The 26,939-nt window shown below is 45.2% G+C and overlaps 1 protein-coding gene across 2 annotated transcripts; it reads right to left on the minus strand.

Moving 5' to 3' along the window:
- Nucleotides 1–653: 653 nt before the first annotated feature.
- Nucleotides 654–26,939, minus strand: LOC135908199 (monocarboxylate transporter 12-B-like). 2 transcript variants are annotated; one of them, XM_070532919.1, is made up of 5 exons: nucleotides 26,832–26,939; nucleotides 23,081–23,291; nucleotides 15,807–15,950; nucleotides 11,257–12,129; nucleotides 654–884 (listed from the first exon to the last, which is right to left on the minus strand). In XM_070532919.1, the coding sequence occupies exons 1-5, from the start codon at nucleotides 26,931–26,933 to the stop codon at nucleotides 691–693; spliced, it is 1,524 nt and encodes a 507-aa protein (XP_070389020.1). In that variant the 5' UTR covers nucleotides 26,934–26,939; the 3' UTR covers nucleotides 654–690. The 2 variants fall into 2 exon arrangements, with proteins under 2 accessions (XP_070389020.1, XP_070389021.1); XM_070532920.1 differs by lacking the exon at nucleotides 26,832–26,939 and adding an exon at nucleotides 25,646–25,710.

A 26,939-nucleotide genomic window follows, 5' to 3' on the forward strand; every position in this document is an offset into this window, starting at 1 on the left:
CGTCTTCCTCATCCATTTGTTCACTTCAACAACAACTACACACATAACCACTATTTTGAACTACGCGCACATCATGACAGAATTCCAGTTTAGCTTTTCGTCTTTGCAATATTAATAACAACAACGTTAGCCGTTTTGTAAGAGAGCCGTAACCTCATCAGGCCTGTCCCCCTTATGTATCGGCTCACTCTTTTGAAATACTACGCATCTCTCCGATGCCGGACCAGCCGATGGCTTTCTGGACACACACTGCCACAGCCGATAGCGCTAACACAACGACTTGACGATCACGGAGGCCATACTCAAACAAATAATAACAACCGATGTTTCATATCCACGCCTGAGCTTCAGCGAACCTCTGGGGCACGATCGGAGACCGTTAATTGTTTGAAACCCGCGTTCAGTTTGCGTTCACTTTCGCCTCTAGGCCAATCCCGTGAGCCGAAATTGAACTCAAAATTAACGCGCATTTCGAACAACGATCTCCATTGGCGCAGCTGCTGACCGAAGCGTCTGGGTGTGGTCCTTAAAGTCTGGGCGAGAGCAGGACTATCCGCCATGTCTGCTACATAGCGGAAACCCCGTGCCACCCTGAACCATCATCATAGATGGCTGTCAAGATGGGTGGCAGAAACCTGCCAGGACTCTCCTCGTTGCCTGTGATTACACAGACAGAAATTGGCAATGTTATCAAAATAAAGTTGTCTCCTTCATTTCTTTTGTCTCCAGTTTGATCGCAGAAGAAACATGCTTAGAATGACTACGTCGCCGTTGTATTATGACTTGGAGCGCCAACGCTGTAAGCAGTATTGCCACAGTCAGATTGAGTCCTGCAAGCACGAAATAGAGCCTGTCGTAGGAGCCACGCTTATCCCTGAAAAACCCTGAAAAGAAAAACAATATATAGAGCACCTTTTTAAACCACGAACGCATGTGCTCGAGTCATCAAGCGAGCAGTAATGAGCAATCTACAGGTTCCACTTTCGGCCCTATAAACACTCATAAAGCGAAATACACAGAGAAAGAGAGAGAGAAGAACTTTATTAAGAGATGATGTTGTCAGTCTAACTACATTTATTTGTTTATTGATTTATTTCTTTAGCCTCAGGGCCTTTGGGCGTCACAGAGGGGGTGGGTACATGGCTAAACAAGAACATAATCTAATGTTCCGGATGAAATCAAGAAAAAAAAAGACAAAAGAACACACATTCAAAGTACAAAGATAAGCAAATATGTTCAAGCTACGCCTGCAGATAAATTTGCATCGCGTCTTTCAAGGCCACAGTGTCTTCTATGCGGGCAATGGTTGGCACATGCCAGGTATACAACACTGGACGTCGATTATGAAGGGTTAATTAGCGTGGAAATGTTCTCCAAGTGCTTACTCGTCGCAGAAATTTTCATAATGGAAAATTGAGGACACCGCGTGGTGGTACAACTTCCGGCATCCACTGCAGCTTCCATAAGCGATTTCTAGCAAATTTGTTCGGAACGGGTAGCTTTACAATTTTATCAGCCATCGTTCATGATTCATCTAATATTTACACTAGATCAACCCAGTTTCTACCGTGATCTACTTCATTATGGTCGTAAGTTGACAAACAGAGCACTGAGTTGACGAAAGACGCAGGAAGACGGGCCTATCAGACCGCTGTCCGCTTTAATTCGCGTTTTCTCACCCCAGCGCTCATGCGCAGCTAAACAACTCCGGAATAACTACATTAGCCAGGTTTATTGTTCAAAACTCATATTCATTGTGTATACACTTAGGTACAAAACCTCTCCCACGGAAGTTGTTGAAGGGCGCCGCTTCTAGTCACCTGCACAGAGGGACGTCATCGAAGGCTGTGTTCATTAGAGCGCGCCCACCCGAACTTTGAAGCAATGGCAAAACATGTGCCATTGCACAGATGGCACCTGCACAGATGTGGCATGTGCCACATCTGTGGGCGTGCCACGTGTAGGAGCGCTCCACGTGTTTGAACATACCCCATGTGTGAATGTGTCACGTACCTTCCGACATGTGCATGTTAAAATCGCAGGAACAAACATGCACACACATCCACACGCACGAAGAAAAACACACACACACGCGTGTACGCTTGCCTGGAGTAGAGGGCACCGAGTTGTTTGGCAGAGCTATGAGCCGACACGCTAAATTTTGGGAATGACTGGTCCCTTGCATTTGCGCAATAAGTAAGTTCACTGATGAGCTAAACCTATAAAACGCAAATTTCAACATAAAGGCATTATATGGCGATGACGACAAGAGCAACGTGGTCAGGCACGACAAATAGCATATATCAAGGACGTCGTAATGAATTACGACTGTTTTTTTTTCTTACTTGCTTTGAATAATTGATAGGGCTCCCAGCCGTTATCTTGCAGTGACGCCGTTGGTGCTACTACAGAATTTCTCAAAACAATATATGTCTGTTTTCATGCTGTTCTAAGAAAACTAGATCACCTACAATGTTATATTTTGAGCAAATGTTGGCAACGTTAAGGGCTATCTACAGGCAAATTTTGAAGTGTGTGTATATTATTGGTTAACTGAAAATTGCTATACCCTTGTTCTTGGCCTGTTTGGAGTCGTTTTATAAAATGCTAAGAAAGTTGCAGCAGAAATGGCAGCGATTTTCTATATTGAGGAAGTGGGGGCTTATATAATGTCACGATGTCAAAAGAAAAAAGTACAGGACGCAGGACCAGGATGATAGGAACAAGAACCAGCCCTGTACTCAGAGGCCGCAAGAGCCGACGATGCCACTTCATCTTCTTTCAAAAGGTGCGTGGTCGCTGCTCCTGTCCTTCAATTCATTTTCTGCTGTTGCTAGCCTTTAGCCGTGACATTAGCCTCTCTTCCTAGGAACACCGTCCCGATGCTTTATCGTCACGGCAAGAGGATCAGTAAAACAGACGTTTGGGCGAGTTGGTAAGACATATTTAAAAGGGAACAGCGCGGTTTTCAAAGTGTCAAGCAGGGAGAAACGACACGTCCGTGTCGTTCCTCCCTGCTTGTCACCGTGAAAACCGCGTTTTTTCCGTTTCGACAGGATCAGGGAACGCTTACGGTGCAGTGAATTCACTCAGACAAATAGCGCTTCATCCGGACCACGTGCACAACCTCCAGTAGATGCCATCGACGCCTTGAGCAATGCGGACTATCGGCAGCAACCTCATAATTGACATCAGTGATCTGCCGAAGAACTTTATACGGCGCGAAGTAGCGCCTGCGCAGTTTCTCAGAACGGCCATGACGGCGAATGGGAGTCCAGACCCAAACTCACTCTCCGGGCTCATAGGAGACTGGTCGGTGACGAAGATCATAGCGTCTGGAGTCGTAATTCTGGTGCCTATGAATACGTATCATCATCATCATCATCAGCCTGGTCACGCCCACTGCAGGGCAAAGGCCTCTCCCATATTTCTCCAACAACCCCGGTCATGTACTAATTGTGGCCATGCCGTCCCTGTAAACTTCTTAATCTCATCCGCCCACCTAACTTTCTGCCGCCCCCTGCTACGCTTCCCTTCCCTTGGAATCCAGTCCGTAACCCTTAATGACCATCGGTTATCTTCCCTCCTCATTACATGTCCTGCCCATGCCCATTTCTTTTTCTTGATTTCAACTAAGATGTCATTACCTCGCGTTTGTTCCCTCACCCAATCTGCTCTTTTCTTATCCCTTAACGTTACACCTATCATTCTTCTGTCTATAGCTCGTTGCGTCGTCCTCAATTTGAGTAGAACCCTTTTCGTAAGCCTCCAGGTTTCTGCCCCGTAGGTGAGTACTGGTAAGACACAGCTATTATACACTTTCCTCTTGAGGAATAATGGCAACCTGCTGTTCATGATCTGAGAATGCCTGCCAAACGCACCCCAGCCCATTCTTATTCTTCTGATTATTTCCGTCTCATGATCCGGATCCGCAGTCACTACCTGCCCTAAGTAGATGTATTTCCTTACGACTTCCAGTGCCTCGCTGCCTATTGTAAATTGCTGTTCTCTTCCGAGACTGTTAAACATTACTTTAGTTTTCTGCAGATTAATTTTTAGACCCACTCTTCTGCTTTGCCTCTAGAGGTCAGTGAGATTGCATTGCAGTTGGTCCCCTGAGTTACTAAGCAAGGCAATATCATCAGCGAATCGCAAGTTACTAAGGTATTCTCCATTAACTTTTATCCCCATTTCTTCCCAATCCAGGTCTCTGAATACCTCCTGTAAACACGCTGCGAATAGCATTGGAGAGATCGTATCTCCCTGCCTGACGCCTTTCTTTATTGGGATTTTGTTGCTTTCTTTATGGACGACTACGGTGGCTGTGGAGCCGCTATAGATATCTTTCAGTATTTTTACATACGGCTCGTCTACACCCTGATTCCGTAATGCCTGCATTACTGCTGAGGTTTCGACAGAATCAAATGCTTTCTCGTAATCAATGAAAGCTATATATAAGGGTTGGTTATATTCCGCACATTTCTCTATAACCTGATTGATAGTGTAAATATGGTCTATTGTTGAGTAGCCTTTACGGAATCCTGCCTGGTCCTTTGGTTGACAGAAGTCTAAGGTGTTCCTGATTCTATTTGCGATTACCTTAGTAAATACTTTGTAGTATGAACACGTATGCGGGTAAGTTGTCGCGCTTCTTCAGCACGCTGAGGGAAGTCTTCAGCATCCGTTTCTATGCCATCACATTCATGTGGCAGCATCGCATAAAGCATAGTTATGACTTCACGACCATGTAGGAGACGGAACGGTGTCATTCGTGTTGCCTCTTGCTAAGGCGTGTTGTATGTGAAGGTTACGTAAGGCAAGATTTCATCCCAGGACTTGGGCTCCACATCCATATACATGGAGGGCATATTCGGGAGCGTCTTATTCCGGCGTTCTATCAGTCCGTTCATTTGCGGATAACACACAATTGTTCGCCGGTGCGCTGTTCCACTAAGTCTTAATACTGTGTCCAGTAGCGCGGCTGTAAATTCACTTGCTCTGTCAGTTAATACTACTGCTGGAGCGCCGTTCCTCAGTACATTCTCTATACAAAGTCGGGCTTCTTGTCGTACTCCGCTCCAGAGGCTTGGTTTCGGCGTAGCGAGTGAGGTAGTCTGTGGCTACAATAATCCATTTGTGACCCGCAGCAGAATTTGTGAATGGGCCTAGAAGACCCATTCCGACTTTAGCAAATAGTGTTTCGGACGCTTCAACAGGATGCAGGAAGCGTGCTGGTTTTACTGATGGCACTTTTCGCTGCTATCATTCAAGGTATGTCCGGACGTATTGTTGAACGGTCGCCGGGAGTCTCGGCCAATAGTATTTTTGCCCCACCCTATACAGCGTTCGTCTGTATCCCAAATGACAGGATGTTGCTTCATTATAGTATACCTGTTGTACTCCAGTCCTGAGAGGTGTTGAAATGACAAGTAGGTGTTTCCGTTCAGAGAGAAGCTTGCTTGTTCAGGCAGTACGTCGTTGCGCAAACTAAATGATGGTAGCGCGACACTCCAAGAAACTAATAATTGGTTGCAATCCCGAGTCATCGCGTTGCCGCTGTGCCGTAGTACCTGGGCTGACAACTCCGTCAAAGGCTGCATCATTGTCACCTTCTGCATGGGCAGATTCGGATGGGGCGCGAGACAGGCAATCGGCATCCGTATGTCACTCTCCCGATGTATAGACAATAACTATGTCGAATTATTGTAGCTTAAGGCTCCAGTGCACCAATCGTCCTGAAGGATCTGTTAAGTTCGTCCGGCAACAAAGGGAGTCGTGGTCACTGACGACATTAAAAGAGCGGCAGAACAAATACGGGCGAAATTTCATAACAGCCCACACAACCGCAAGGCACTCTTTTTCCGTGGTGGAATAGTTCGCTTCCGCACGGGGAAGGGTTCGGCTTGCATAAGCTATTACTCGTTCAGCGCCGTCGTGCCAGCGCACGAGCACCGCTCCTTAGCCGACATTGCTGGCGTCGGTCTGGACCGCTGTCAGGGCATCTTCGTACAAGTGTCCGGGGACTGGGGGCTTTTTGAGGCATTGCGCAGCTCGTTGAATGCTTGTTGCTATTCTTCACCCTATAGGAATGCGACGTCTTTCCTAGTGAAGCATGTCAACGGTGGCGCAATTCGTGAAAAGTTCCGAATGAAGCGTCGGTAATAGGCGCACAATCCTAAAAATCATCGAACTGTCTTTTTGCCAGATGGCACTGGAAACTTTGTAACGATACCTATTTTGTCGGGATAAGGCCATGTACCTTCATTGCTGACCACATGACTGACGAAGAGAAGCTCTTCAAAACCATAGTGGCAAGATTCCAGCTTCAGCGTGAAACCGGCAGATTGGATGGCTTGAAAAACCGCATGTAGTCGCCTCAAGTGCTCGTCAAAATTTGCAGAAAACACAATCGCATCGTCCAAGTATACTAAACACGTTTGCCTTTTGAGGCCTGAGAGAACTGTGTCCATTAGCTGCTGAAATCTTGCCGGTGCGGAGTATAAGCCGAAGAGAGATACCCTAAATTCATAGAGGCCATCCGAAGTTACGAATGAAGCGCTTTCTCGGTCTCTAGTGTCCACTTTATTTGCCAGTAACGGCTCCTTAAGTCCATCGACGAGAAATAACGTGCATGTCGCAGTCCGTCGAAAGAATTGTCTGTACGAAGTAGCAGGTAAACATATTTCTTGGTGATTTGATTGAGCTTGCGGTAATCAACGCAGAAACGTAAACTGTCATCCTTTTTTTTACTAACACAGCTGGCGACGCCCAAGGAGTCTTCAATGGCTGAATAATGTCGTCTTCAAGCATTCTTTTTACCTGACTTTCTATGGATTCGCCTTCCCGTAGGGCCACCCAATACGGTTTCTGCGTTAGGGCCTGGTTGTATCATCAGGGACAATTCAATGCTTGAACAACGGCATTTTACCAACTCTCGACGTCGACGAGAAGCAGATGTGAAACTGATGTAGAAGCTCCAGGAGGCTTTGTTTCTGTGCAGGCAGCAAGCTTGGGCCAGCATCGATAGAGAGATCTGGAGGCGCGGCAGGCTGGCTGGGGGAACCTCCTTGCTCTACAGTCAAGCAGTCTGTGATCTGACTGAACTCTTCGACGTACGCGAGTGTCATACCTCTTGTAAGATGCCGGCGCTCATGGCCAAAGGTTGTTACGAGAACTTCTGTGCCACCGCGGTTAATGCTGACGACGCCTCTTGCAATTGATTTGCCATGGCTGAATAGCAGCGCCGGAATTTGTTCAGCGACAGCGTCCGAGTCACACAGAATGTCGCATGTCACCGACAGAAGGGAGCATGAGCGTGGTGGGATGGACACGTCGTCATCGGCGACGCGTAAAGGTCTACGTCGCGGCTTTGTACATAGTACAATTGAACCTGGTCCCATGCTAAAGGTGACCCGCCTGTCCGGAATGTTTATAGTGGCACCCCATTCACGCAGAAAATCCATTCCCAAGATCAGGTCTTTGCTGCACTCCGGCCAAACGATAAAAGTAGCAACGAAGACAGAGGCACCGACATTAATTCTAGCGGCAACATTGCCCTGTGGGCGTCATCAGCTGGCCTCCTGCAGTTCTTATGTGGGAACCCATCCACGAAGTCTTGACTTTCTTAAGGCAGTCGGCGAGTTTTTCACTTATGTTAGAGAACTCTGCGCCAATCGCTAGCGTCAGTACTAGCGGCAGTCAGTACTAGCGTTGTGAAGGGTGTCCATCTAGTTAACGGTGAGCTGGGCGCTAAGGATTTCCGTTAGAGCCGGCGAAATGGTATCGTCCGGCCGTACTGATGACGTTGGGGGTGATCTAGCATCTCGACGGGTGGCGTCAGGTATTCGAGTCCAGCAGCTCCACCAGTGTCACATCAAAAAAGCCGCATGCAGGACCAACATGATAGAAACAAAAACCAGCTCTGTATTCAGAGACCGCAAGAGCCGACGCGCGAACTTTGTCTTCTTTCGAAAGAAGCGTGGTCACTGCTCGTGTCCTTCAATTCATTTTCTTCTGTTGCTAGCCTTTAGTCGTGACATTGCGCGACGTGTCCCGAAACTTTTAAGTGCCTAGATTATATAGTGCTTTGAAAGTAGTTACTCAATTGTTGTTTTTTCCAAGTTTTCATGCTATATACACAACCTGTAGCTGGTTTTCTCGCTCTCCTTGCTGAAGTATGTGAAGCACGTATCTTATATTTCGTTAAATAGGAAGAATGTTGTGAGTGATGACCGATAAATGTTTATTCTGTGTATGTTAGTTAGAACCTTTGTAGAATATTACTTATTCAAGCGTTCGAGACTGTCTTACTGCTGTTATCTGGCATATTTTCTAAAGTCGTGAAATAACGATGCGAGAAACAAAGTTGAAATTCAGTGAAAATAGGACGCATGTTAATGCTAATGAATGATGAAGCTCTCACGTTCCTCGCCTAATTAGAAGTGTTTCAAATAATTACGGAACCCATTCTTTTCTATTTTTATGGATTATGTGAGGTTCGTAGTTGGCTTCTTCTGTGTCCTCGGTGTACTAAACAAGGTGCTTTGTTTATTCTATTAACCCATTTATGTGTTAGGTGCAGGCACAGTTCAGGATGTTTGGGTTATTCGAGGCCTTTGCAATAATTACATATTCAGGCTCTCCAGAGCGTTATCACTCAGCTTTACGAGCGGCAGAAAATTTAGCAGGTTGCGCTGGAGTAACTCCTAATACCCCCAAGATTAAACTTCATGGAAGTAGGGAGATTACGATCTAAATTCAGCTTGCGAAGTTGAATTCACATGAAATGAACACAGTGTTTGCGAAAGAATTCTCAACGAAGTGTTCGAAAGTTTCATACGACTGTTATTGGTTATGTTTCCCACTATCCCGAGAGGAATCTCCATTTAAAAAATTTATATTGGGTGACTTATTAGGTGTAATGTATGATGAAATTCTATGGTTTCTGGCTTAATGAAAGGCCTCACAAACAACCATTCAACACTTGTATTTTTTGTTGCGTTATGCTAGGTGCGAAGTACGTTTTGCTGATGTCGTTGGTGGACTAAACGAGGCGCCTTTCTTATGCTGGCTAAAAGTAAGGTCAAGGTTTCGGTGATGTGTGTGGAAAGTTCAAAACCGGTGGTTTATTGAGGTATTGCAATATATTACGAATGTAAGTGCTCCACAACGTTAAGAGTTTTTTTTTAAGGGGCAGAAAATTTAGAAAGCTGCACTGGCATAACTAGAAATGCCACGAGCATTAAACTTGACGAAGAGTGCTGAGTGAAATTATAATAGGGCAATCTGAGAACAAATTAACAACCATGTGTTCGAAAGTGCCATGCGACGGTTATCGGCTGTGTTTCCCATTGTCCCTAGGGACAGTATGCCACAAAACGTTTATATTGGGCGGAATATTATGTATATTGTGTAGCAAAACTTTACCGTTTGTGGGCTAAAAACAACAATTGCAAATAAATACTGAACGTTAATTCTTTCTCTTTCTCGATCTCTCTTTGCAGTATATTGTATTAGGTTATGGGCGTGCCCTCGGTGAGCTAAACAAGGTACATTCTTTATATTTTTTTAATATTACAGGGAACTAGATAAACTAGATAGATAAAGTATAGGCGAAGTTTAAAGTGTGTCGACAAATCACGGCTGTAGCACTGTATTCCATAACCGAGCAATCAGAAGCGTAACAGGTGAGTGAGTGAGTGAGTGAGTGAGTGAGTGAGTGAGTGAGTGAGTGAGTGAGTGAGTGAGTGAGTGAGTGAGTGAGTGAGTGAGTGAGTGAGTGAGTGAGTGAGTGAGTGAGTGAGTGAGTGAGTGAGTGAGTGAGTGAGTGAGTGAGTGAGTGAGTGAGTGAGTGAGTGAGACCTTATCGCACAAGATAGCCCTTTGACATAGGGATGTACAAGTGCGTTTTGTCCACTGCCCTAGAAAAACTATTAATGCTACTGAGATCAAAGGTATCAAACATTGTGGCAATGTTCTCGAGAAGGTAAACGTGTGCGAATGAATCACTTTCCTTTTAAAATGTTCCTTGACTAGTGCTCAGAATTGTTGTATGCAATGTACGGAGTGGGCCATTTATGTGCGGGCAAAGATTTGTGTATGTGTTATTTACAAGCAAATAAAATGTCTAATCCAACTACTCCGAAAAAAAACACCTGTTCTAGAAATTTGGTTATGACAGGGCCAGGTCGCAACAAGTCTGCTGTCCTTAGTTCTTTGTTGCCCCTTTTCTTGCCGAACCCTGTGAAATCTACCCGTGTCTTTGATATAACTTTGGTAACCACGAAGAGAACAGTCATCATTAGCCTATTTTAAGTTCACAGAAGGACGAAAGCCCTTCGCTAGCGATCGCCAATTACTCATGCTTGCATCACGTGCCCATCGCAGGCCTGGGAATTTTATATCATGATTATGTGGTGGTCATATGGTGGCCTCGATGTCATTTTCGTTGCATTGGCACTCACTATTCGAGTCTAATAGTATACCACCCTTTATCTTCCTAACACGCTGCCCGACATACCCGACTGAACTTTGTTCTACTATACGCTCAAGCATACTATCACTGACAACCCATTCGCTCCATCAAGTCGTATTGCCGTCTTCCTCTCTCTTACCGCAGACCTATCGTTTTTCGTTTCCTTAATAATCTATTTTTCTTTCCTCCGGTATAAATCAGGAGTTTAACAAAAGAACGACAGTGCTATTACTAAAAAAAACTATTTGAGGGTCTGTTACTCGGCTGCCAGGGTGTCTCACGTTGTCGTGGCAACCGTGAGCCTAAAAGCAGTTAACAGGGCTCTGCATGAAGTGTTACCACATGGTGATGTTTCTAGTCTTGCTAGTAGAATAGTTTTGAAAGCTTCCTGACTTTGTTTCACTGTTGTCATTTGAATATCTGAGAGGTACAGTCAAGTATCCGAGTTGCCCCCCTAACCTTTACAAACTATAAGCGGGTAAGTAAATACTTATGCTGCCGTGATGGCTTTTTAACTATGCGGTCGTATTCGCTGTATCGCATACTAAGCGAAATTGCATACTGCACACGACACGACACGTAATTGGGATTTACGCACCGATGACTGCAGAAACAAAAATACGATAAACAACAAAACAAATTATTCCAGTAAACATTTTCATTTCACGAGTTCAAACTGGGAAGTAGACCACAGGTCACTTTCACCCTGTTGAGGGGAACAAAGCGTGCGCAAAACGCTTGTGGCTATTTTTGATATATTTAGAACTTGAGCGTGAACTTACCTAGAATCGCTGGGCCCGACAGTACAACGGGCACGCTGACGAGTCCTCCCATTCCGCAACATAGGCTGAACCACTCCAATCCGACATGATCGGTGACGAGCAATGGCTGCATACAAATGATGTAGCCCAGGCCTAGGCCTGCCACACCAGCGAGGGCAGCAACTTCTTCGAAAGCGGTGACGCGCGTAATGGCGAGAAAACACAGTGCCGTCGCCAGAAGGCACGTGATGGCGATGGGGGAGCGGCTGAAGGAAAGTTTATCCGATGCCAAGGGCACAACCACCCGGCCCAGAGCCTGCCCCAGGGCCGTGAACATAATAACTGTCTTGGCGCGTTCCAGCTCTGTTCCCTTGTCTGCAGCGTAATCTACGATGGTGGTCATGAATGTTCCAAAGCTGTAGTTTGAGACGACTTGCATCCCCACCAAAACAAAGAAAGGGAACAACTTAAACACAAACCGCACAATAGGACAGCAGCGTGAGGACACCTGCCGTTCTGTACTTGGAGTCGGCTCAAACGGTTCCTCGTCCTTCAGTAGCGGCGTCGCTCTCGTTACGGTAGGGACGGAGTCTGTATCAGCATGATGTGAGCTGCCAGTTATGTCATCTTTCTCGTTCTTTCGACAAATTTGGAAAGGGCGAGGTGTCTTGATTAGCATGACTATTGGCAGGATATGCATCATTAAAGCACCCGTGAGAAGAAGGCTGCCTTGCAGACCATATTCTCTCACGAGTAGCGATGTCCAGGGCACGCCTGCTACACCGGCTGCGACCGTGCCCACATCCTTGATAGCAGTAGCAGTGGCCTTGTATTTGTGAAAATAGAGAAGTAAATACATAGCGACGCCTAGCAGTGTAGTGCCCATGCCGGCTCCTGCAACAGAAATGTCCGTAAATCTTCGTAAATATCTCAACAGATAACTTCTCGGCTATAGTTAGACACTTTCATTTTCATAAAAACCCTAATAAAATAAACACTTGGAGTATTTCTTTCGATTTTTGCAGAGTTCGTTACTATATTTGGTGGACTTATAGGTGTGAACTTAAACAGAAACTTAGTGATCGAATAGGTAATAGTTATTTACTTATTATTTGGGTTACCTCAAGGTAAATATTTTTTTGTAATTTTATTTGTTAGCTTTGTTTTTGGCTACATTCTACTTTTTGGTGGATGAAGATGTTCTCTTTTCACGATTCCTTGATGATTTTAGCGGACTTTGTTTACCAGAATCTGAAAATCAGTTACCTAAAATTAGCGATTTAAAATGCCCCTCACCAGCCTTGGTTTTTTTTAAAAGACAAGCACAGTGTATACACATCAAGCGCTGACGATCCGGTCTGCAAAGTATTACAGCTTTGCGCGGCCATGAAATCAGCTGAAATTTCAAACCGAACCCCACGCACCCGCCCTCTCGAAAAAGCTGCACCCGATCCAGAGAGTCAAGGACACAGGAATGCACCGACGTGAAACTCAGTGCTAGCTGTATCGTTTACCATGGCACGTGACCCGTTAATCATCCAATGCGGAAGCCGCAACACCGCCGCTGGGAATGCGCGGTGCAGTACAAGAACGAAAAATAATAAACGAAGTTTTGAGAGTGACCTATGCTATTGATGTGACAGCAATGCGTTATAATGAGCTTTCCCCGCTTTTGCCCCTTCTGCGCGCGCCGCTTTGCGCGGAAGGAAGAGACGTGGCAGACTCTTCGTCTCATAGAGTCGGCAGTCTGCCCTCCACTCTCTTGCAGAAGATCACTCGCACCACTCGTAGAAGGTGAGGCGTTCATCGTTACGTTTAACTGCAGAGCGCACAGAACACAAACGCAGCCGCTAGTTCAGCCTCCTAATGCCCGACACGTGTCCAGATATGCCCGGGAGCAAAGTGCACCTACTGACGGCAGAGCGCCAACCACAGAATAAGAAACCAGCTTTACAGAACGGAAACTACATTCCACAGTGGTACAAGACTTAACAGCGGAAGAGAGTGGAACTTAGGACAATTGGTAGATGGCGGGAATAGCAGAGGGAGCGGAAACAGCCCTTTTTTTCTTAGGTGGCAAGCAATATGGAGGTCGCCTCCAAGTTGGCTTCCGCGGCTCGGCGCGGCATAAAGATCGCTGGTCGCGTTTATTTTGCTGCTTCTTTGTGGCGTTGGCATTTAGCGATATTCGTCGCTTATCAGGACAGGTGACCCAAAAGCCTCGACTAGCGCTAGAAACAACATGATATCCATGGGATCAAATTACTTACTGATGGCATCAAAGCAACACTACATCAAAGGTGATCGTTCCGGCTTGCAGCTTGGCTTTCCAGCTTACCCCTAGCCAGTAAGGAATGCCTTCGAAAGCATGAATGCGTGAAATCGTGAAGCAAATGGCGACAGCTTTTTAGGGCTGACGTAGTTTTTCTCAACTGCGACTACATATTAGTGAACGCAGTCTAGGTTAAAGGAAATGCGAACAGTGCTCTCTTGCGGAACTCTGAATATGTATTATTGAACGATAAAACAGAATATGTTGCCGTGTACAATGCCTCCTGCAATTTCACTCAGGACCAGCCTACTGTTGCATGATGTTACTCAAATACTTGTTTACGACGTTGTTGCTGACTTTTCAAAAGTTCAGCTAGGGCATGTCCAAGCAACAGGATAAGTTTGCAAATAACTCTTAAGAATAAACACGAAAATTGGCCGGGATGGCAGCTTCACTTCATATCTATACAATACTACTCATGCTAGTTATGACAATGCATATTATAAGATTAATGTCCTCGCATCTGTAGCTTTTCTTGAGTGCATGTAAAACCCATCGGTTATAAAACAAATGCTAAAGATCAACATGATTCTGTTATAATTCTGCCGCTATCTACTCGACTCACCCCTGCAAAGCAATATTTAACGCCTGGCCAACTGGCCCATCAACAGTCAATTGACCATGATGAAAGCTTGCGCAAGTTGGTCCAACATTAGCACTGGTAAAGCAGCACGAAAGGCATAGACTGAAATGCTTTCCAGCTACATTCCAACGCACTGCGCAGCCGCCACGTCCTGTATTTCATTGCCTCCTTACTGGGTGGCACGGTGTTCCCCTGCATCCGGAGCGCATGACGTACGAAGCGTGCTTCCACCTCTCCCCTGCAACCACGCTACACGGTTGCATCTGTGCTCCATTCCCCGCGGCGCGCTTCCTTTTCCATGACGTCAGGCGCCTCATCCTGCTTTCACCTGCGTCAGCCTCCTCTCCTCTCTTTGGTGCTACACAAGTGAACAGACGGGTTTACGTTCGCATGAGCACTCTAATGCTAACGCAATAACAAGACGGCGGGGTTCAACGCGTGATGACGATGTGGTCGGCCACTTCAGGCATGGGATAAGGCAGGGAAAGGACAGCGCTTCGGGACACTGGTCGAGGCAAATGGCGTGAGTCACAGCTCCGTTGGCAGCGACATTCAACTGCAAGCGGCATGGCAACGGGACAGTTAATCTCTTCTGTCTCCTCCAATAATGAACCGATTTGAAACATCCTTTATGTAAAGCGCTCCTAGACAGCGCTTTACAACTTAACTCCATATGACAAATTACGAATGAGTTCTGATGAGAGGCCCTTTACTAAAGCAAGCACAAGAACACTGAGGACTGCTTTAGGTGCCCAGTTGGGTTCATATGAAAAGGAGATTATTTTTTTATTACCTTGGTGAGTGACTACTTTGACGCGCTGCATATGGCCTTGATGCAGCGGCGAGAATCGCGTAGAGACGCTGCACATCGCTTATGCAGGGTGTCCCAGCTATAAGCCAAGGTTTCCAAATAGAGGGTACTGCCACTATCATGTTACATGCCACTCTCTGGAGCAGGTCACACAATCGTTCTTTCTTTGTCTGCGCCATTGCGTAATGAGCCAACGCTACTTATTATTCTAAATTTCAGGTTCTAAGTTTTAAAGAAAGACAATTTCTATGATAAAGCTGTGATTGTTCCAGTAAACGTGCCCGATAGAGAGCCTTTTGTTTCTGAAATTGTTACGCAATAATTTACACCGGCAGATAATGATGCCCGCGAAATGTAAAAGACGAATAAGAACTACGTTGACGCTCATAACAAACTGTTCCAGAAATACCTGTATATATTTGGTTATTAGGCGCTTAGAAACTCAAGCGACTTGAATCGCTAGCTTAGTTTACTGCGTGTTGCTGGTCTCGTGAAAAGTACGGTTGCCATATTTGCTTTCCTTGTTGGTAACCATCACAAGCATTTGCAATTTGTACTCATATCAAGCGCCTAATAATCCAAACTTTCACAGCGTAAGAGTTTCTTGCTTGATAATATATCATAGTACATTATGATATAAGAAAGTACTGTAGCAGCCTATTCAACAGAAAGTTCCAGGAATATAAAAGAAAATATCAAACAGCGATAAGCAGGGAATTTCACGACAGATAATCCTATACTTTAGGCCGAGTCAACAATCTTTCGTACATCACACCAGCCCGTCCTCACTTGGCGCTAAGAGGATAGATGAATGATACACAAATATATCCTTAAACTACCCGTACCTTGTATCACTCCAAAAGTCACAGAAAGCCACGTGATATTTGGCGCAAAGCTGGATGCCAGGACGCCTGCAGAAGCGACGAGCCCGCCGACGAGGGTTATGTGGTAGAGCGAGAACTTCTTTTGCAGGACGCTGACTAAGAGACCTGAAAAAGTATGATTTATATTATGTAGTCGCATCGTGCTCGCTGAAGACAGTCACACAGTATTATGCGGAGCTTCCCAAGTTTCAGTTTTACCTTTTAAGGAATTTAGCATCGCCGAAAAACAAGAACGCTTGAGTATTCTTATTTACTATGACTTAAAGAAACCTGGTCTCCAAAATAATTGTGCAGCTCTCGGATGCGGTAACACTGGAGTGGGTTTCACGATGTTAGACATCGTTGTCTCTTTTTTTCACTCTTCCGATTTGTTCTTCAGTTCTTGCCATTAAACCATAGCGCGCAAGCCGTCGTCATGTTCTTGGCATGCGTGCATTTGACATATAACATCTTATCTGTCATGACAAGCAAAACTGTTTCTATCTTTCACCATGCGGAGGGAAGTTATGCTACTGTAATACTGTGCCATGGAGAGCCGGAACCTTGAACCACTGAGCTATAGCAAACTTTCCGACTGTGTGAGTAAGTATGTTGCGTGTGAGACGACTCGGACAAGGGTGGCGTATTAGAATACATCCCAGCTTTAAAGCAAGAAACTCACAATATATGTACTACGTACACTTGCAAGAGGACTTGTCATCAAGATCACCCAGGTCATTCAGTATTACGCTACAGCGTCGTAGCTGCAGTCACTGTCCCGCTGAATTCGTCAACTGAAATCAGGCTATAGACGCCTTGTCTCGCTATGTACACGGGTGCAGAGCTTTCGGCACTCGATGCTGCAATGACGTTCATGAGTCTGGAGCCACTTCTACCATGGACAGGTTTCTGTGATTCTAAGTCCATCCATGAAAGCATGTAAGGTGTCGTCCTCCCCTACACTGTGCGCAAATGGTTTAGGACTGTCGACAAATTTACTTGTATTTCAACAAGGAGAACCGCATGACATAATATTTCAGTGTGTTTAGGGACACTGCCGCATTTGTTGGACCACTACAAGTAATAATAACGCATTTCTCGGAGTCAACGGATCACTGAACAAGATTCAAAGCAAATAAAACAGAAACAGGATGACGAGGATTTAAAACAAATAAAGCGCGTGAAGGACAACTTGCTACACTAAGTGCAATTTCTAATATTTATTTATTTGTTTACATGTACCTTACAGGCTTTCGAGAAGGCATTATGTAAGAGGGGAAATTTAGATATTGTGTTTCTATTCCAACGAAGAATTAATGTGGTTCCAGTTGGACCCAGGAAATTAAACTTATTTCCCGAAGCTGGCGGAGTGCTTCAAGCCTGCTTCACGTCCGCTGCTTGTCCGGCCTGATATTTCACTATCTCCGGCATCGGTCCCCAAATTCCTGACCACGCGGCGTGATGCGGACGTAAGGCGGCCAGGTAACGCATGCCCAGTATTGCACTATCTCTGCAATCGATGCACAAACTCCTGCCGCCCATGAGGACATAAGCTGGCGAGGGCGGCTACCTCACCACGTCAGCCAGGAAGCACGCGAGCGACTCCTTGATCAACTCAACCAGTACTGGCATGACAGTAACGCTCCACAAGAATGGAGAGGTTGCCCCCCCCCCTCCCCCGTTCGAATCCTCCAATAAAGCCCCAAACTCTTATCTTGGTCTACCGTAGTCGCCTTGTGTGTAGGTAAGGTCATCGAAAGGGTGTGACTTACATAGATTAACGGTCGTTCGAGGACCGGAGCATTTATTGTGACGCCATGGATGGTTTCCTACGGGGACCCTCGATCAATCTTCTCTCCACTATTCAGCAAGATAAATCAATACAGTGTCTACATGTACCTTGACCTACAATTACGTTTATCGCCTAGGTTACCACCATTGGAATGGAACGGGCGGTGCCGTATGCATCTGTGTAGCATTTACTGAGCTTTATGCCTTTTTTCAGTGGAACAATCGACAATCCCGCTGCGACACAAGTGGGATGTGACCATTTTACATCTCTGAGTATGCCTGCGTTTTCGTGCGGAGAGACAGATTATTAGTAACCTCTTTGAAGTCTCATGTCAGAGCGAAATGTTATATGTCGGTGTTCCTAAAATATTTCCCGCAAAAGGCTACACCTGCGTTGCTCAAGTTCCTAAACTCTACGAACCTGCTTGATATTCTCATAACATTGCACGTAACCTCAGGGTGGTGTGCGCGCTTTACGTTTGACACTGAATAGGATAACGCAAATAAAGGCACTAAAAAAATGTGCTATGCGGGTGTTCGCGCTATCCTGAAAAAAAATAACTAGATCGCTCACGAAGCTTATATTTTAAATAAACATGGCACCCACCGTGATGCCATAGTGGCTTTGGTGTCACGCTGTTATGTTCAAGTGTGCAGGATAAAATCCGGCAGCGGCTACTGAATTTTGTTGGGTGCATGCCCGCGTTGGTGCGCGTTAAAGAATCACAGGTCGTCAAAATTAATCCGGATTCCCCACTACGGCACGCCCATAATCACATCGTGCTATTCGCACGCAAGACAACACAATTTTTGACCAAATGTGGGGGATGCTAGGGTCGATACGGAGGCTAAATTAGGGCCATCTTTTCGCGGTTCAGTGAAGATTGCTAAACCCTGGTTTTAAGACGGTTTAAATGCGTTATAGAATACGGTTACAAAATTTCCCCGTTTCCTTAGGAGTACCAAGAACGGCAGACATTTCATATTTACATGAACCTGAGGCCACTTTATGAATGACCCTTAACGTGTACCAAAAGTTTGAAGTGTTTTGATTTTTGAAGTGCTGTGCAAATAATTACTCAATACGCGTTTCCCAGTATTCATGCGTTATACCAGGTGTGTAGCTGGTTTTCCTGGCATGGTCGATGCAATATTTGAGGCGCGTTGTTGAAATATTGTTGAAGAGGAAAGCGAGTAATGTTTGGAGAACAGTAAACGTTTATTCTGTGCAGGTTAATTAGAGGTATTGTAGGAACTTCCTGTTTGAAGCATTACAGAATTTCATACTGCTGTTATCCACAATGTTGCCTGACTCCTAGAACAACAAGGTGAGACGCCAATTTCAAATTGAACTTTTAAAGAAGGTGGGAAAACTTTATTATGTGGCGAAGCATTCACGTTCCTGGCTTAGGTAGAAATTACGAATATACTGATTGTTCTATTCTCGAGAACTGAACACGGCCCCATGTTTATTTTTGTTTAAAATCAGTTGCAGGTTATGGGTAATAAGCAGGTGAACTTAAAATTGGATGAACTAATTAGGGCTATTGATGTAAATTACGTATGCAGGCAATGCAGATGTTCATTAGTGCGTTTTACGACCCGCGCGGAATTTATCCCGCTATAGCCAGGAAGATCTACAAACGCAAGCGAGAACAAATGTAGCGAGAAACGGGCCGGGGGGGAAGGGGGAGGGTGGCTAATGTTTTGGTTACCTTAATTGTGTTTGAATGGATAATCGCCTTCATGAGAATTCATTTTCAAATGCTCAAAAGCGCTATATGCAGCGAAAGCATCAAATGGGCTAGTGATTTACATGAAATCTTTTCAAGTATTTTGCATGCTTACAGCCAATTGTACTTACTATTCTACCTGCTTGAAAGAAACACATTCACTGTAGATATGGTTTGTGATTAGAAACGTCACACAAGTCTGCTGAAATTTGTTTTCCGGATTCTCTTCTAATGTACACGCGATGCGATAGAATCTTGGTTATCCGCCATGGTAGAACAGTGGCTGGGGCGTGGAGCTGCTGAGCTCAAGGTCGCGCATTCCTTAATGATCGCGGCAGCCGCAATCTAATGGAGACGAAGTGTATAAAACGCTCGGTTACTTATGCTTAGGTGCATATTGAAGCAGCAGAGATGGTCAAAATTATTACGCCGTACTCCTTCCCCACCTCCACGTGGCGTGCTTCATAATCAGATCGTTGTGCAGCGATGTAAAACCACCGGAATTTAAATAAAAGAATGGGCATTTATTTGGCTACCCGCCATACGGAATTTTGTCCTCATGCAGCGATCAATTAGGTTTCGAGGAGACATGTGGAGAGTGTAGCACTTGACGTCACATGAAGGGAAGAGGTTTCGACGTCATTCCAGAGCCAAGTAGACGCCGGGGAAAGGAGGAAAGAGATAAGGAAGGAAAGTAGAAGGAGAAGGGGGAAGAGTAGATCCCGGCGAACGAGTTGATGTGTACGAGACAAGAAGCTCACAGTCCGTTTGGCTGCAAAAACGAGGTAGCCAAGCCGCTCTACAGCGATGCCAGGGCATCTTTCCATCCCGCGTTGCTGGCTCGAGCATTGTGCGCGCAAACACGGGCGTTCCTGCTACGCAGCTGTGCGCCGTTGGCTGCGTGGAATGGACACTGAATTTCTGGCGACGAGCTCTAGGGGCTTTTCTTCGGCCTCATGTCACCCATCATCGTGGTGCGAAGACTGCAGCGCCGTGGGCGGCATAACTGATCGTGTCAGCGTTCTGAAGCGCTGCGTGACTGACAGGGCCACTGTTTCTGCTGCGGAGCAGTTACATTGCGGGCGGCGTCGCTACAACATGCGCCTCCCCCCCCGCCCTCCGGCCCCCTTCGAAGAGCTTAAAACGACACTAAAGAGGAAAATCATTTCTTCTGCATCAATAAATTACCCTTCTATGACACCAAGAACACCATTCTTACCCCGATAAGACGCCTGGTAAACCAGAAAAAGCGCAAGAACGAAAGACGGGTGGCGACACTTCCTTGAAGTTCCTGCACCTGGTCGCTGTGACGTCATAGATTTTGATGGCATCTTCTAGGGCCTACTTAATTATATAGCGGTAGAGATTGAATACATTGTGTTCTAAAGTAAGCAAATATTAAACATGGCAAGTTTCAGGAACCTTTTCTCAGCAAACGCAGCCCAAATGCGAAAACATACTTTGGAATACCTGAAGTCACACTGCCGCACCGTCGTCGGGGTTTCGGCGCGAAATTCATATACTGATACTTCGACCCTCATTTTCTCATCTAATATTCAAACTTTTATTCATAAATGTCTGCCTGCAGCGTTCACAAACAATGCTTTATTAGTCTCAAGTGATTTATTGCTTCGCTTTAGTGTCCCTTTAAGTGCATCGCTAAACGCTGCTATCGCATTAACACTTTGCCATGTGGGTGTAACTGGCCAGTGTTTTCTCGACGTTCGTTTTTATTCTGTGCCAGATAGCCAACGAGAACAACCTCAGTCGAACTTATGTAGCTTTCTAAGCACCTTTTCTCGTTTTATACAGGAAGCAAGAACAGAATGTACGTGTGTGCTAGTGATCGTGCTAGATGATCCACGGTGCACTCCTTTGTCTTGGGACGGGTTTCAACGCAGCAGTCATTTCCAGCTACCAGCCAAAGGCAGCAGTTCCCCGTTTTCGTTTTTTGCTACGTCAGTCAAGAAAGTGTCGTTATCATATTGTAATTCTCGTGGGTGTATCGCGACCCTATCGTCACCATACTCACACCGTCATCGTCGCTGTCTTCGTGTAGTCGTGGCATCGTCTTAGCCGTTGTCCTTTTGTTATTGGTGCCCATTAAAGTTATAGGGGTTTCCGCAGAATGTTGGGCAGTGTTCACAGCTTAAGCAAGAGTCTTCTCTGACTCTGGCCTAAGCAACCTTGAAATGGAAAGTAACTACAGTTGCAGTTTGCGTGATGCCAAAGCCGGGCTGTTCATTTAAGTAGGCTAGTGTTCTACTAGCATTGCTCGGGTCGTTGGGGTGCTGATTTTTCTTTGACATTCTATCATGTTACAGTGAGGGCTTTACAAGGAACAAATGGAAAGCTAAAGCATTGTACGTGGTTGTTTCAAGGTGGGCCTACAGATTGTCCTAGTCGTTTTCTATGGGCCTGGGCTCAATACACAAGTCTTCCGTTTGACATTTATTTCACATGTTGCACAATATATCAGGAGTCCTACAGCTCAATATAGCCTAGAAATTTTCCTGTTGCTGAACTGCAGGGAATATCCATGTATGAGCATGCAGTGTTGCGATATGTTACGCAGAATTGTTTTGTACCTTAACTAGGAAATCTCGACGCAAAACTGCATTAACTTACTCGAGTTTTCATTGGTCGACGTTTTCTTACCTTCGATATATTTCTTAATGATCTGTGGGAACAGGGAAACTTCAAGCACAATCAGGGCTACTCGAGTGCCTTTAAAATCTTGGTAGCAATATTTCTCCAGTGGAAAGCCACTAACCGTGTAAATTATATTGATCAAATTGTAGGGTTGATCCATGACACGAGACTGACTAAAGACCACGGACAGGACGTCACAGACTTTGAGTGACATCAGAAATCTGGTATCGATGAAACGGCACGCCGCAACTGCATGCCGACCCCCAAAAGTTCTTGCGAATAATTATTGTACTAGGTGGAAGACTAATAGAAGTTGTTGCAATGTTGTCACATTGCGTGAATGGACAGTAAAAACAACAGCAACAACGGATGTTTAGACTTTTCGAGGAGCACCAGCCTAGACTCAACATTTTAGAAAAACAATTATCCACAAACCACCGCTATTTGGAGTAGTAGGCCAGAGTCACACTCCTCTGTCCAACCTCTCCGCTTTTCCTCTTACAAAATACTATTGTTTGTCTTAAGAAAACCACTGTGTTACGTAGTTATTTCATATGTTGATCCCTTTCTCCTGTCCGCCTCATTTTTCATAACTGTTTCTGTAACTTCGGGTTTTTCCCCTAGGCGGAGTAGCAAGACAGAGGACACAAGCTCAGGCTCGCCTCTCTGCTTTCCATCTAACAATTTTTTCTCTCTCTCTCGTCACATTGAAGAAAGTAGCTAAGTGCTATGCCCGAATGTAACCAGCGATATGTTAATAGCAATTCGGTTGCGTTTGAATGGCGCCCAACATGTTCTGAATCCACCTAAAAACAGCCATGCAGAGGACATCGGAATAAATGGGCAATTCAGCTGGATAAATAAAGTGGAACCCTCTCCTCTCATTGGGCAATGTGCACCAACATAGGGCTCACCATCACTGCACCATCGTTTTGCTATGTGCACAAAAACCCCTTAAATGTCCACAGAGTAATCAGGCAAGCATTCTGTTGAATAATTTTGTGACCTTCGAATCCAAGACTGGGACTCATGACAAAATATTGCAGAACAATCGTGAATGGGTATCGTCGACCTCCTTACCCACGCATCCACCAGAGATGACGAGTGCGCTGTGGGGCCAGGCGGCTTCTTCACGCCTAAGTTGATGCTTTTGCATGAAGAGCACGTATAGGTATCCATAGCCGGACGTGGCTACACACGAGAGGAAGGCAATGCAGGCAGCGGCTACGGGTACAGCCCAGCACGCATCCAAGTCCGCACGGCACCGCCGTCCATGCGTGGCGGTTCCCATCTGCGATATATGATTAGTACGTTTACGATGGAATGATTAGACGAAATACACAGGCACAGCACTCTTTCATGGCAGCACCATCGCGTGAACTATGACTGCAATGGAACGAACAAGATTGAAAATTACGTGTAGGAGCTTTTGCTTCAAAATGAAGTTTATGTTCCCTCGATTAACACAAAACCACCTATTATCTACTCCAAGCTTGAGTTCAAGTTATTGTATTTCTTTTTGTTTTCAACTTCAGCACCAGTATGCTTGGAAGAGGCGATTCATCCCTGCACATGTTCTGTCCATGAGAATTGCAAAGCTTTCGAACATAAGCTCGGGACAAGAATGCTAGCCCTTTACCAAAGGTTAAGATGCATAACACCAGTCCTAGTTGTGAAGCCCATACACACAACGCCAAAGTGCCGAATTCCTTGGCCATTGCTCTCGTTGTAGTTAACATCACGAATGAGCATGCTGGCATTACAGACTAACTATACCAGATGTCCTGTCCGGTACTTTTAGAGACGAATGGATGTAGGCGAACCAACATAGTGTGAACTTCAGGCTGATGTCTTTGTGCACTTCAAGTGAATTTTCTTCACGAACTGAATGAGCTAACACCAACGCCTCAACAATAAAATATAGAGATATTGATATAATTGTCATCACGAGAATTTGAATCGGGCGTTATTGCCAAAGTTTAACTGAAAAATGGTTGATTGACTGGTGAAGGCTGGTAAAATACAATTCGGGCTAGTATTATATAGCGATTCGTTTAGCACAAATTTCTTTATTTCTTAAAAACCACCTCTCATAAATGTTGGATCTCGATTACAATTAGGTGTAGCACAGTTTTCGCTAATGACGAAGACCGAGAGCGAAAATATTTGGCATGTGATCTTTTAAATATTATACAAATATACTTGTGGACACTTTAGATGATCGTCCTCGCAACCAAGAAATACACGAGCCAAGCTGGCGTTCGGCAATGTGGCTGCAGTTACACGAACACAAAACATAAATATTAGTACAAATCACATCAATGGAATTTCGCCTTGGAGAATATCATCATTCTCTGTGTGTAAATATATGACTTTCTTTCGTAGGTAATGGCTTCCGAAGGTAGCGTTGCTGCTTCTCACTTTGAACCGCCAGCGCTGAAACGGACCACTTTACGTATTTCCACGTGACTTCCCTCTATGCTGCGTTGTCTGATTCAGTTAGTGGTCAGGTCACGTGGGAGGTACTATATGTAGTCTACCATAGGTGGCACCATGGCGATTTTTAATTTCTGTCATTTTCTACTTTCAAAAGCTCTGCTCTCTCTAAGTATGATGAATGTCTTATTAAAAAAATAATCTTTCAATTTAGCTAATACACATAAAATACACATAAAAATGTGTATTTAATGTGTTAGGCGTACTGAGGGTAACTTCAAGACATGGAATGGATAAACTGGAACGTCTCATATTTCGCACAACGGATTTTCAAAGCCTGTACCAGATTTACAAGGTGCCATTTCTCTCCAAGTCGCTTCACTTTTTTTATGTATAATTATTGTATAAAAGCAGGACACACCACTAACACACTTCTATTCTCAATACGGCCATAGTGCTTTGGCAAGAAATACATTCGTTTTGCGTGGTGAAAGATATTTTGATTACTTTGGTTTGCTTTGTAGCAATTGCTACGATTGGGTGGATGTCTGATTTTCCCTTAATAACCTTCAACACTAAGGAAAATCAAGCAATGACTACCGCTGTTAAATACTACGTTTTGCTCCTTCATAGAGTAAAAGACGTGTCAAGATAGCTGCATGCATTCCTGCCTTTAGTTACCTAAACCAAGAACATTTTCAAATTCTTTGGAAATTCTAAAGGTTCTTGCCAGCCCAATGATTATTATATTTCAATTCAAGAGCGTTTCTCCTTCCTTTTCATCAGAAGAATATTAAATAGAAGTAAGCGCAAGGGAAGCTTTCCTTCATCTTGCGGGATTCGGCAGCGCTGGTTTGCGAAAGAGAAGGAAGGAGTATAAAGAAATGCCTCAAAGATAGCGTTGTTCGAAGTGTAAGGAGAGGTTTTGGTGGTACAGTTACTTCTCAAAGATAATGTACAATTCTTTTTCTGCGTGCTCCGCAGTCTCACAGCTCAGTGACGGTAAATAAAATTTCCTGCACCATTTTCCCTCATGTCCATTGATGGATGTCGATGTGCCTCATCAGTACAAAAACAAGAGAAATAAAGGAGAGGCATGCTAAAGTGAGCAGTGAATTCGTATCTCCTAACGTAGCCAGCCTTCGTTGGCCTCTACAAGCTACCTTAGCTTTGCGACTTAAATAACACACCTAAAGACTTATCACTCACCGTGAACCTGGCGGCGAACGACTAAGCCGTGGAAACAGCCAGCACAGGCAACTGCAGCACCGACGATTACCCTAAAAGCAGCAATGGGATTGAGTGTCTGCTTATCGATTCTAAGTATGCTACTTTCATACTATGGATTCTTTGACTAATTATATGTATGATAAAGGCCGATGCCTATGATAAGGATATGGGCTCAGACAGCCACACGTTGTTTCACGTCTCTCGAATTCGACCAGTGTACACTCAGATTAGGACTGACCGGTACACTTCAACGTGTACTACTAAACCTGTCCGCGAGTTCTAGTGGACCGGCAGACTGATAAGTGGCTGCTTACCGTAGCTCTCGAAGCAGAGATAACGTGACGGACATTGGAGAGAGAAATATCGGGCATTGTACCCCACAAGGCGGCGTCAATAGAGATTATACGAAGCCATCTGGTGAATACGCGCGCTAGTGCGCGTCCTAAAGGACCCTAATAAAGTTTTTCATCCATCCATCCATAGGGAAAGGAATGATTCTGGGGTGAATACTGCGCAGCAGTGTTACAGCCATGAGAGGCGGCCGAACGTGTGACCGTTAGTCTCCCACCGTGGCACTTGGCGCACGCAAAGGGCGGCGCGGCGTGCTCTTCCTAAAAAGCTGCGGGGGTTACAGAAACGTGCATGCAGCTCGCGCACTCGCGTTCGCACATTGCCAGAAGGACGGTGCAACTGAGCTTGGCGTAAGCAACGACCCGAACAGATTTCCAGGCCAAAAAATGGAGAAAAGCAGAGAGCAAGAGGATCGTAGCGTGCCTCCACCACTCCAGAGGCAATGGTTGGAGCGATACCTTATTGCAAAAGCACGAGCTAGCGCCCACCGCAGATGATGACGTGAAGTGGTGCTGATGGTTATGTAAAGATTAGGGAGTTGACATTCATAAAAATGCTCACATTATAGGTTGCTATATAGCGATCGCAGTTTGGCGAACATATTGGAAGAAAAGATATCCGCAAGCGATTGGCAAGGCACCCAAAAGAGTGCACGTCGATAAAAAGACAAAACGTTTGCAGAACTCATTTCAGCGTGACTGCCCACGGTAATGCTTTTCACATTGAATAAATATAGCGACGCAACGCTTCTTAGCCGTCGAAACTAATTATCTATGAGGCGTGGACTGCAGCGGGACTCGTCTCTCTCGCTTACCTGAAAACACGGCGTCCCATCTAGCAGCCCCGAGTGGCAGCCGAGCTTGGCCTCCGAAATGCGTGGCGTGTCGGTGCATTTGAACGCTGAGTAATGCGTCATGTTGCA

Source organism: Dermacentor albipictus, chromosome 2, assembly GCF_038994185.2.
Source record: "Dermacentor albipictus isolate Rhodes 1998 colony chromosome 2, USDA_Dalb.pri_finalv2, whole genome shotgun sequence".
Taxonomy (NCBI): domain Eukaryota; kingdom Metazoa; phylum Arthropoda; class Arachnida; order Ixodida; family Ixodidae; genus Dermacentor; species Dermacentor albipictus.

What these genes read in the sequence shown, in the direction of transcription:
- LOC135908199 (XM_070532919.1), bottom strand. Translation starts at nt 26,933, where the DNA reads ATGACGCATTACTCAGCGTTCAAATGCACCGACACGCCACGCATTTCG. An exon ending in ATGGGACGCCGTGTTTTCAG is followed by an intron (nt 23,292 to 26,831) that starts GTAAGCGAGAGA and finishes CATATATCGCAG; the next exon opens with ATGGGAACCGCCACGCATGG. An exon ending in GTCGGGCCCAGCGATTCTAG is followed by an intron (nt 885 to 11,256) that starts GTAAGTTCACGC and finishes TTTTCTTTTCAG; the next exon opens with GGTTTTTCAGGGATAAGCGT.